The sequence below is a fragment of the Saccopteryx leptura genome, chromosome 2 (assembly GCF_036850995.1).
Source record: "Saccopteryx leptura isolate mSacLep1 chromosome 2, mSacLep1_pri_phased_curated, whole genome shotgun sequence".
NCBI classification, from domain to species: Eukaryota; Metazoa; Chordata; class Mammalia; order Chiroptera; family Emballonuridae; genus Saccopteryx; species Saccopteryx leptura.
In genome coordinates this window covers 262,900,966-262,913,137 of record NC_089504.1, presented here as the reverse complement: position 1 = coordinate 262,913,137, position 12,172 = coordinate 262,900,966, and the positions used below count along the sequence as shown (strand labels likewise).

Sequence of the window (12,172 nt, the reverse complement as noted above, 5' to 3'; positions counted from 1 at the left end):
GTGGATTTTTCTTGATTTTGAGATGTTAACTTCTTCCTTTTTCTTTTCTCTCCCTCTTCCTGGTCGGTGACTCTGTACCCCAGGCTCTGCCCCTGTGTCACATTTAGGTAGGGATTTGCAGTTGATGGGATTCTATGGCAATGTCATATAATTGGCTTTAGTCTTGCTGGTAGTCAAGGCTTGTTGGCGTTTGCAGGGTCCAACGATGAGAGAGTTTGCTTTCGTGGATTCTCTCTCCTAGTCCCCCCTTCCTGAATTAGCAGCCTGGTGATCCAGCTATAAGGCTGCCACTGCTTCTGCCTGGGGAGTAAGAGGCTCAAAGAGCTGGGAAATCCCCACTCTATCCCCACTCAGTGCAAGGCTTTGGGAAGGGCTCTGGCAGTCAGGGCCTCCAGTGTAATCAGGCGGGGGTGGGAGTCAATTGTTGTCAAGGTGACTGTTCAGCGCCTAGCATTCAGTTGGACCTCTCAACCCAGGCTTTCCCCACTTTGTAGCCTGTTTTAGCTGGTAAGAAGAGGCACTAGTCTCTGCTTGCGACTAGTGTAGTATAGATCTTATTATCTGCCAAGTCCTTCTTGTTAGCGTTTATCCCTGAATATGGAGGCTCTATCAATCAGAAGTTGCCCCCGCCCCTTTAGCGAGAGGCACTAAAAAATATCACGCCTCTTGTCTTGGGTCGGTGAACTGAGAGAGATCTTATCAATTAGAACCAAGGGTGCGCAGATTTCACGGGTTAAGTTAATTTTAGTAATTGGGTCGCAGCTGTGCTCCCGAAGGTATTTCAGGCTGCCTGCGCGCACCCCTCCCCCAACGCTTGATTGTTAGCTTGAATGGCTGGGTGAGGTGCCCCGCCCGCGGAGAGAATCTCCCAAGTAGGGAATACCGCCCTGGGGCCTCTCCCGCTCCCCGTGCGTGGGCCGCTGGGAACGTTAGCGGTGCTCGGTCTGCAATGCTCAGTCTGCAACCAGACCGGGCGCGCGCCAGCAGCTGCTCGCCGCTCTGGAGTGTGGGCGGTGCTCGCTCTGCAACCGACCCGGGTGCTGCTCGCGGCGGCTCGCAGCGGCGGCCAGCGGAGGCGGCTGGCGGCGGCGGCTCGAGGCTGCTGCTCGCGGCTCCCGAGTGCGGGATGACTTACCACAGGCGCACTTCCTCGCGGCTTGAATGAACGTCCCTGCGGTAGCTTCCTCCACACCCTCGTCTCTCAGATTCAAGTGATAACAGTCCTTTTGCTTTCAGTTTGTGTGGAACTCCGTAATGCTCCGAAGATAAATTTTCCTGTTTCTAGTTGATAAATTTGTTGTGGTTTTGGGGAGATCTGTCGGACGCGCTGCTCACGGCACCATTTCCGTGACGTCACTCTGTCGGACTGTTTCAAAGAGGCTGCCCAACTTTACATTCCTAGCACTAAAGTCTAACACTTCCAATTTCTCTACATCCTCACAAACTCTTGTTATTGTCCATTTTTTTTATAGTGGACCACTAGTGGGTGTGAAATCGTATCTCATTGTGGTTTGATTTGCATTTCCATATGGCTAAAGAAGTCGAGCATCTTTTCATGTGCTTATTTGGCCATTTTTATCTTCTTTGGGCAAACGTCTATTCATGGGGCACACTCTTGAACTCTCTGCAGCCTTGGAGGCAGTAGCCTCCATGAGGAGGAGTTCCGGCCTGCTCTGGGAGTTATTCCCAAAGACATTGTTCCACACTTGCTCCTTTACCCCTTCTAACAATTTTGTAAATACTCGACTTCCTGTTTAAAATATCTAGTGTTTTACTTTCTACACTGAATTGTGACTGCAAGAGTTGTCGAAAATATTACTCTGAGGCCATCTGCTTGTTGTTGTTGTTTTTTTTTACTACTTTGCTCTGAATATTTAAGGTTGCTATACAAGTTACCTCTTATTATGAATACTATGAATACTTATTATGAATACTATTGTGCATACTGGTTTTCTACCAATGCCAAAACAAACTACCACAATTTAGCAGCTTAAACTATACCAACTTATTATCTTATAATTCTGTTAAGTCAACAGTCCAATACAGGCCTCATGGGAATGAAATCAAGGTGTTGTCAGGGCCATGTCCCTTTCTAGATGCTCTAGGGGAGCATTTGGTTTTTATGGTCACTTGGGTGTTGACAGAATTCAGTTCTTTTTGGTTCTAGGACTGAGATCCCTGTTTCCTTGATGGTTGTCAGCTGAGGGCCATCCCAGCTTCTAGAGGCCACTGGCAATTCTTAGCTTGTTTTCTTGCTTCCTCTGTCTTCGAAGCTGCATCAGCAGGCTGACTCCCTCTCACACTCCGAATCTGTCCTCCTTCATCTGGTCATCTCTCCAACCCGTTCAACTGCCTTTCTTTTTCACTTTCAAAGATTCAAGCCATTAATTTTGGCCCATCCTGATAATCCAGGATAATCTCTCCAGCCCCAGGGTCTCTGCCCAGTCCCTTTTGCCATGTAAGGTTCCAAGATTACAGAGAGATATTTGGGGGGAGGAGTTTATCCTGCCCACCACAATACAGATCTTCACATTTAAAAAATTCCATGTAAGGCCCTGGCAGGGTAGCACAGTTGGGTGGAGCATCTTCCCGATGCACCAAGGTTGCAGGTTTGATCCCAGTCAGGGCACACACAAGGGACAACCAATGAATGCATAAGTGGGACAACAATGGAACAACACATTGATGTTTCTCTCTCTCTCTCTCTCTCATTCTCCTTCTCTCTCTCTTACTTCTCCTCTCTCTCTAGGATCAGTAAACAATATTTTTTTAAAAAGAATGTTAATTAGCCTGACCAGGGGGTGGCACAGTGGATAAAGCATCGGACTGGGATGTGGAGGACCCAGGTTCAAGACCCTGAGGTCGCCAGCTTGAGTGCGGGCTCATCTGGTTTGAGCAAGGTTCACAAGCTTGGACCCAAGGTCGCTGGCTTGAGCAAGGGGTTACTGGGTCTGCTGAAGGCCGGCGGTCAAGGCACATATGAGGAAGCAATCAATGAACAACTAAGGTGTCACAACGAAAAACTGATGATTGATGCTTCTCATCTCTCTCCATTCCTGTCTATCTGTCCCTATCTATCCCTCTCTCTGACTCTCTATTTCTGTTAAAAAAAAAAAAGAATGTTTTAAAAATATTCCAAATCAGAAGTCATCTGACATTAAAGCTTTAATGTCAGTTAATTGCCACATTAGGACATAATTATTTTTTCAAAGTACTTCAAACATTTCATAACTATTGATTTTGACTATTACTAATTATAGCCATGATCTGAAGGAATAAAATACAGAAAATATGACACATAGGCCCCAGGACACAAATGTCAATGGCCCAATTTTCTGCCACTTTTCTAGCTGAGTAATAACACCTTATATGATATTTAAATAGCTCTGTATAGTTTTACATGTGCTCTCCATTCATTATTTCATTTGTCCCTTTCCCTTCTATATCCCTGGGAGGTACACAAAGTAGAGCAAGTCTATTATCCTTCTTATAAATGAGAAAAAGGAACTTAGAAGGACTGAACAACCTACCCAAGTATAGTAAATTTAAACATTTCTTTTGGATAAAGTGATATTTCAGTAAGAAATGTGCAGGGAGTAAGTTGATAGATGTACCACAGAGAGAAAATGAGCAAGTTACAATCTTCACAGGAAAATGTTGATATTTAGAATATTTTTTGGGAATTATATTAAGGACAAGTATTTATGGATTTGATCTGAAACAGTGCAAAGGTTAGGGTTCACTCTGAGATAAACCAGGGATTAAGCACTTGTTTTTCAAGATTTTCCACATCTTGAAGATATGCTGCTCAGATGTTCAATACAAGAGCCATTAAAGACATTCTACCAGTGTGATCTTGTTCCTTTTACTAGGGTACAAAGAACAGGAGAGTAAGGGACAAGTACAGAAAGGCATGCAGAGAATTTAAACTAAAAGGACAGCCAGCATCTATTACCATACCACTGATAATAAGGTCGTCCCTCTTCAGACTATATTGTGATTCACCAAAGATACTGCAAGCTTTACAATTTTTGATTCTGATTTTTCCAATTCTGCCCCTCCCAAGGAAATCATACACAGTGAAAAAAATGACTATTCATCTACATCTACCCCCTACTATCTTCCTTCTTTACCTTCCAGCTCCTGTTAGGGAAATGGGATGGTCAATCAGATATTTGAACTTATTCCTTCGAATAGGATGATGCCAGACATGATCAACAGGGCGCGGAAGGGTACCCTGGTAAAAAGCAAACATGTAAACACTCAGCAGAGGGCACACTAATCAAATAAAATCTATCGGTAATCATTTTGAGTATTTACATTAAACCATGGATTTATTCTACAGAAAAAAAAGAGCAAAATTCTTATTCAATACTATGGAGAAAGACTGAAACTAGAACAATTCAATATGAAAAAAAATATCAAGAATTAAGAATAGTAGTGATCATTCAGTTGAATCACATAAAAATAAGTTAATGGAAATAAGTATTTCCTCGGAAATATTCATGCAAAAGATTTTAGTTTTCAACATTAAAAATTAATTTAAAAACACTTTTTAAGACAATCTGGAATATATAACATATACTTAATAAATGCCTAAGGAACTGGATATCAAAAAGATAAGTGTTCCTAAGTACTTCATCTATATATATACATATATATATACATATATACACACCTGTGGGGTTTTAACTTTCATGGGAGGCAATAAGTTTTCAGGACAAGGACCAGCATTGGCTGCGTAGGTCAGAGAAAGTAGAACTTCCTCAGGGATGAACTCATTCTGAAGGGAAGTAGGAAGGGGTTTTGAACGATCCACCATACTTTTTTTCTCCCTTCGTTCAGGAAGTCCTAAGAAAGTAAAGGGGTGAAAAAGCTTATTGTGGTTTTTTAGTTAGTTGGAGATTCCCAGGGTGCCTCATCAATCCCATTTATATGTTTCTAACAGAGGAAACACTGCTGCTGGTTGCCAAGAATAGTTAAGAATATTTAAAACACTGATAATCAGAATCAAAAATTGTAAAGCTTGCTGTATCTTTGGTGAATCATAATATAGTCTGAGAGGGACCACCTTCATCATCCAGTCAGGAAAAAGAAACTTATGTTGCTGCTCTGCTTACACTTCCATCAGACACGGGTACAAAAACTCAGACACAAAGATGAACTTCCATTATTCCAAATTCAAAACTGAAAAATAAATTCACTTGACTTGTTTAATTCACTTGGACAACCTTATGATGAGAATGTCTAGTTTCTCTTTGATGTGAAAATAATAAAAGAAACCTCCTGTTCTCAAAACTGTCAAGTTATTTAATATTTATTCCATATATAAGTCCAAAAGGTAAGAAAATTGCATTAAATTGGGGCATTTACAGATTGGAAGGGAACTGTATTGGGTTTTAAAGTAGAATTGGGATAGTTGGAAATGAAGAGTTGGAATAATCTTAGCCAACTGGTAGAGGACGAACAGTACAGTGTTCTACTCAGCTTGTCTAGGGCAGAGGAGTTATAAAGGTAGGGCTAATACAGGAAAGGTCTCCTGTGAAGTCAGTCAAGGAGAATTGGGGTTGTTATTCTTGAAGAACTATCCACTAATCTCTGCCCCTCAGTTAATATGGCTAATGTTAATTTTCCATAAGGAGGTTATCACGCTTTGATCACCATCAAAACCTCCACAGTTCACATTACTAAACCTCTTTCTCTTGAAAGCTTGGAGTGGAATAGGAGAATTAGAAGAAAAAGAAAAAACAAAAGTTTAGGTGGGACCTTAGCAGTCTCCTCTAAAATCAAGATGATGAATTGGAGTAAACTTTAACATAATGGGGGCAGGGATGATTCTTATTCTAGTACAGATCTACATTTATCTGATCTGTATGTAAACTTAAATAAGGACTTACTTTTCATTTAGAATAATTATGGAAACCTGATACAAACTGGTTCCTTACTAGGTACCAAAAAAAAAAAAATACTGCTTCATAAAATTACTGATATTTAAAATAGGGTGAATTTAAAACCATAGTCATCAGCCTTTGGAAAAAAATTACACATTAGTCCTTACGTGTAGTAGTGACACAGGAGTCTAACTCAAAAATACTTCAAAAAGAATGGCTTTTTATTTAATCACAAGTGCATTGGAAAAACTAAGCCAATTAAGGTATCCTGAAATCTCAGGTTAAGGACAACGGTAGCCAGATCATGATTTGTCTACGGCCACGATTATTTATGTCTGCGAGACATGTGAAGAACTTTACCTGTCGCTTCCTTGGGTACAGAGACTTTAAAATTTTTGCCCTCCAGCGACGTGGAGGGGGGTCTCGGGTGAGCCATAATAAACAATGCCTCCAATCACTCTCTTTAGTAATCTGAAATATCCTTGCAGAATGCTAACCTAGAAACAAATCAGCAGCATGTAGGATAGAGCTGCCACAGTGACCTGCAGGCGCGAGAGAGAAATAGACTCGTTAAGAGCTGTTGTTAAACATCGGAGCTGACAATGTCTTTAGCATGGGTTTTCTTTGGGAAGACGTCCGTGTCCCCTCGGGTCGTGAATACGAAGCCTGCGTGTGGGTCGGGGTCCGCGCCCAGGCCGGGAACGACACCGCCGGGCCACCCACCGGCGGCCGGCACCCCCGCCGGCTCGTTCTCCGGAGTTCCCCACAGGCAGCGCCCTCGCACACCAGCTCCACAGACTAGAGTCGGGCACCGTTCGTACCATTTCTGCCTCAGAAGTAATGGGAAACGGACAATTGCAGCCGGACCCGGCAAATCATGTTTCCCGCCAGACAACTTGCGCCTTGCCTTTTCTTGGAACGCCTACGTGTCGTCATAGCAACCCAGGACCCCGCGAGCCTCGGCCGCTCTCAATGGGGACTGCCTTGGGCGGTGCCTGCGGAGGAGGGAGACAACTAAGAAACAATCCCAATCTCTCGGAGACCGGGTGTGTTTTAAATCACAGCATAGATTCAGTAGCAATACAGAATAAAAATGTTGAATCGGGCCGTTTTTATGGAGCCCGAAAGTGTCTTGAACTCGGGGCTTCCGCCCACAGGTCGGCGACAGTGAGCATGCGCGGGCGGTGGACGTGGACATTCTCCCCATCTTTCTAGGACAACTTCTGGGGCTCGACGGCAGGCGCCGCCGAATTTGAGCGAGCACCCCTTAAGTTTTATTTTCCGTTGCTCTACTCCACTTTTTCGCTGTTTTGCATATTTTTCTAAAAGCCAAATTCTGGGGGAAATGGGGTAATTAAAAACTCTATGAGTTGTCATCGGTTGAGGCTTTATTGTGGAGAATGCCCCATCCTTGACATCTCAATCAAGTCTTCCTGGGACACTAAGCACCGCTCTCTGGACCACGCGGAAGACATCCCTTGGTCGGGACATATTTTGTCTGGAGACAGAGAAGGAGATTGCACTTGAGGTTTCGCCAACTGAAGTAAGATCGTTGGGTTTTCTTGCTTAAAAACGTGTTCACAGAAAGGAATGTGATAAACGTCTTTGTCCCGTGAAGTTGAGACCCCGCGCCTTACCACCATCAGGGATCACTTTGTATAACATGATGCTTTAATACCAAATAATGCTGGTGGAATCCCAGTGTCTGGATGGCTTTAATCTAGAAAATAAATTTCAGGAAGAAAGAAAATTTATCTTGTTCAATCGTATTTCTTAGTACCAACCACAGCGCTTGGCACAAACACCTTCAATACGTGATGTTTGAAAACCAAATCGTTCTATTGCTTCTGTGTTAGACTTAAATCTCTTATTTCTGGTCTCTAGGGCAATAGCAATGAAAAACATGAGTAAAATGTTAAAAATAAAAACAATCTCTAAGACCCCTTTCAACTCTCTTCCTCAAACACCTTGGATATTGGAGTATTTTAGCGTTTAGTCCTATCTCTCATCATCCTACATTTTCTCTAGCTTTTCCAAGACTTAACATACACATATAGCACTCATATAGCACATATATAGTTCACCTTTAAAGATTGGCAACCATCAGAACAGGTGGTGCAATGCACAGCAGGTAAAAAGTAATTTTGTCCCAGTGTTTTTGCCTTGCTTGCTCTTCACTTGTGTTGTAACTCCACATTACAGTATGGAACATAACCAAGATACTGAATTTCAGAGGTCCCAAAACTCCAGCATCAGCTTATATGTACATGGTTTGTTTAGCAAGCCTTTAGGTACTGGGGGGGGGGGGGGGGGGAAGACTCATCTTGTATAATCTTAACCTAGTTAAAAAAACAAAACAACAAAAAACTAGGGCACTGAAAGGATAGAGACAAGTGAACAGATTCAAGAGATACATAGTATATAGTCTATAGGATTTGGGAAGTAATTGGATCTGTGAAGACATCATTTCTACCCTGCACAATGCTGTGATTATACCTAGTTTTTTGAGCAAAATTCTTGGTTAAAGTTGCAGAAGTATATGAAGTAGTAAACACAATAGATAAGAATTTAAGAACATTATACTAACATTGCTACTGAAAACTACAATTGTTATTCTTGAGAAACTCCTCACAATTTTCAATTATACCAACAGAACCCTAAAATGGAGTAAGATTAAGATGCAAGATGAGCAGGTAATAATTTTCCTAAATAGATCAAGACATAAGTAAAAGTGACAGTCATAGTTGTAAATGAGGCTAATATGGCTTGTTGGTGTTAGCTGACTTCTGTGGCAGTTTAACAGCATCTCAACAGTGGGGTGCTCCAGGGCTTCAGGTAAACAGAAGAGAGTCAGTCTGTGGGATCACCAAACATGCCCTGAACTGGGAAGAAGCAACAGTGAGTGTGCTTCTGCAGCAATCGCCTCTTTACCAACTCATTTTCCAAGTGTGTGGGCTGGGTTTATATACACACGTGGGCACTTAAACACAGCATGCAAAGCTCTGGGGAGTCTGAGTGGCAAGTAGGCCAGAATTTTAAAATGTAACAAAAAAGGGAAGGTATTAATCAGAAATGTTTAAAAAGAGACACTGAGAGCCTGACCAGGCAGTGGCGCAGTGGATAAAGCGTCGGACTGGGATGCGGAAGACCCAGGTTCGAGACCCCGAGGTCGCCAGCTTGAGCGCGGGGGCTCATCTGGTTTGAGCAAAAAGCTCACCAGCTTGAGCCCAAGCAAGGGGTTACTTGATCTGCTGAAGGCCCGCGGTCAAGGCACATATGAGAAAGCAATCAATGAACAACTAAGGTGTTGCAACGCGCAACGAAAAACTAATGATTAATGCTTCTCATCTCTCCATTCCTGTCTGTCTGTCCCTGTCTATTTCTCTCTCTGACTCTCTCTCTCTCTCTGTCTCTGTAAAAGGGAAAAAAATAATAATAATAAAAAGAGACACTGAGAAATCTAGGAACTGCTCAGCCAAACACTTCCCAGGGGCGGAGCAGCATCTAGTATTCCTTCCACACAAGGACATCACTAGGCTAAATTGTCATAGTTTTGACAGTATTCAATTCATCCAAGTATCCACCTTCTGATTATACATGTGTGTGCCTACAGGAAGTAATATGTTTTTTGTATTACAAGTGTATCTTCACTTAATTAGGAAGCCAAGTATGTTTGGCTATCTTCAGTGCGTGTAGCATGTAGCACTTGGCACATGGTGCCAATGCAGTCTAGAATAAATTCATCTTTCTCATCGTACAGTAAGTTGGGCTTCTACAGAGAGCAGATTCAGTGACCCTGCTAACTGAGCATATCACCTCACGTGCAATTCTTCATGGTATATTTACAAACTGGTGTTCTCCTGCTTAATTAATCAGATCTATGAACCTCGTTAAGTTGGGTCCAAATGCAAGCTGAGTCTAAAAGGACAGGACCCGAATCTTTAGTAAATTCATCAAGGAGGGGAATGTCTGATTTCTGAACAGACTTTACCTTTCCACTCCTCTGCAGAGGCAGGTGGGTAAAGCTACACCATGGAGGGTAATTGAAGAGTATTTTCCTGGCTGTTGCTACCATACAGTGGGCCCTTGGTATCCGCAGGTCCCACATCTGCAGATTCATGTGTACTATGTAGTTAGGCTTATATTTGTGTCACCTGAACGTGTAATTTTTTTCCTTGTCATTATTCCCTAAATATACAGTACAACCATTAACATAGTATTTACAGTATATTACGGGTTATAGTAATTTAGAGATAATTTAAAGTATACAGGAGGATATGTAGGTTATATGCAAACATGCCATTTTATGTAAGAGACTTGAGCATCTGCAGATTTTGGTATCCACGGGGAATCCTAGAACCAAACCCCCTCAGATACAGAGGGATGGTATATGCTTCTATGCACCGAATGTTGCAATGTCAAATCCTACTCAAAATAGGTTCCTATTGTAAGATTCTTTGGGAGTGAAGCAACTTACCTTGCTTCAAAATGAATTCCCCCCCAGTCTTACCTGAAAAGGCACACTTCCTAGCCAACACATTTTCACCTTTTATTAGAAAGCTAAGTCCACTTCTATCCATTAGGGGAGGGTGGGCAGTGCATTTTTAGAAAAACCCATTCACAAGTTTGAAAAGGCCAGCAGCCAAAGGAATCAAGCAACAAATAATGACCAGTGTCAAGAGGAGGCTCAAGAATCAGTGACATGCTTTTCTTGGTGCAAGTAGTCATAACTGGGTCTCATTATTTCTTTATAATCTGATATTCACTATATTCAGTATATAAAGCTGCCTGACATTAGATGTTTATGAACATGAAATATATAGTTAAAATAAAAAAATTAACACTGAATAAACTCGAAGTTACTTTTAAAACAGCCTAGGTTTTTTCCAAATATATTTACCACATTCTTCATATGTGCAATACTCTTTCCTTTTTGTGTAGGTTTACTTTTTAAAGTTTAAAAAATTTTGAAGTTAATATGAATATGATGCATTCTATACCAAGTGATGGTACCAGTGATTAGACACACCAAGGTTTGGAGGAAAGAGTTGGAAAAGGAATTCAGGAAGAGAGAAGACAAGAATTAGAAAAGACATTTTAATTGGAGAAAACCCTTTAAGACAAGTTCAGGTGCCCTGGCCGGTTGGCTCAGCGGTAGAGCGTCGGCCTGGCATGCGGGGGACCCGGGTTCGATTCCTGGCCAGGGCACATAGGAGAAGCGCCCTTTGCTTCCCCCCCCCTTCCTCTTTGTCTCTCTCTTCCCCTCCCGCAGCCAAGGCTCCATTGGAGCAAAGATGGCCCGGGCGCTGGGGATGGCTCTTTGGCCTCTGCCCCAGGCGCTAGAGTGGCTCTGGTCGAGGCAGAGCAATGCCCCGGAGGGGCAGAGCATCGCCCCCTGGTGAGCAGAGCTTTGCCCCTGGTGGGCGTGCTGGGTGGATCCTGGTCGGGCGCATGCGGGAGTCTGTCTGACTGTCTCTCCCCGTTTCCAGCTTCAGAAAAATACAAAAAAAAAAAAAAGACAAGTTCAGGTTTCTGGGACCTCAGAACACCATGGATTTAATGCCCAGCTAGAAAGGTACAGACACAGGCAGGCAGATGCCTCGCTGGCAGAAACAGCAGAGCCTCGGCTGGAGCCTGAGCTCGCTTCCCACCCGAGAACTGGCACGTTCACACATGGGAATTCAAATTGTATCCCTGAAGCGCTGGGTGACCAAACTGCCTCATGTTTCAAAGTAATTTATTTCCTTAAAGATTTAATTTATTGATTTCAGAGGCAGAAGAGAGAGAGGGAATGAAAAGTATCAACTTACAGTTGCTTCACGTATGTGCCTTGAGCAGGCAAGCCCAGGGTTTCAAACTGGCAACCTCAGCATTCTAGGTCAATACTTCATCCACTGTGCCACCACAGGTCAGGCTCAAAGTAATTTAAAACAAACAGAAAGTATACCTACAACTTGGTTAAAACAACCAAAGGAATACCACAAAGCATGGTAGAAGTATCTATTAGCTTAAAGAGCATACTGACTGCAGAAATGGCAATGTAATAAGGTAGAAATAAGAAAGCATTTAGAAAAGAGTACAGAGGTCACAGGTTCAATCCCTGGAAAGGGCACATGTGAGAAGCAAACAATGAGTGCACAACCGAATGGAACAACTAAGTGGAACGAGTTGATGCTTCTCTGTGTGTGTGTGTCTCCTCCCCCTTCCCAATCCCCCTCACTCTCTCCCTTCTCTCTGTCTCTCATATCAAAGGAAAAAAAAAGTCTTTATATTTTACAGAA

At 42.6% G+C, this 12,172-nt stretch overlaps 1 protein-coding gene across 1 annotated transcript in view; it reads right to left on the bottom strand.

Annotated features, from left to right (window-relative positions):
* Positions 1–6,327, bottom strand: part of AXDND1 (axonemal dynein light chain domain containing 1) — a 63,358-nt gene extending 57,031 nt beyond the window's left edge. Inside the window, exons 1-3 of the mRNA XM_066366033.1 lie at positions 6,252–6,327; positions 4,679–4,851; positions 4,134–4,237 (exon numbers count right to left, since the gene is read on the bottom strand). Coding sequence (XP_066222130.1) covers positions 4,134–4,237; positions 4,679–4,851; positions 6,252–6,327 — 353 coding nt within the window. The remainder of the gene's footprint in view (positions 1–4,133; positions 4,238–4,678; positions 4,852–6,251) is intronic.
* Positions 6,328–12,172: the final 5,845 nt, after the last annotated feature.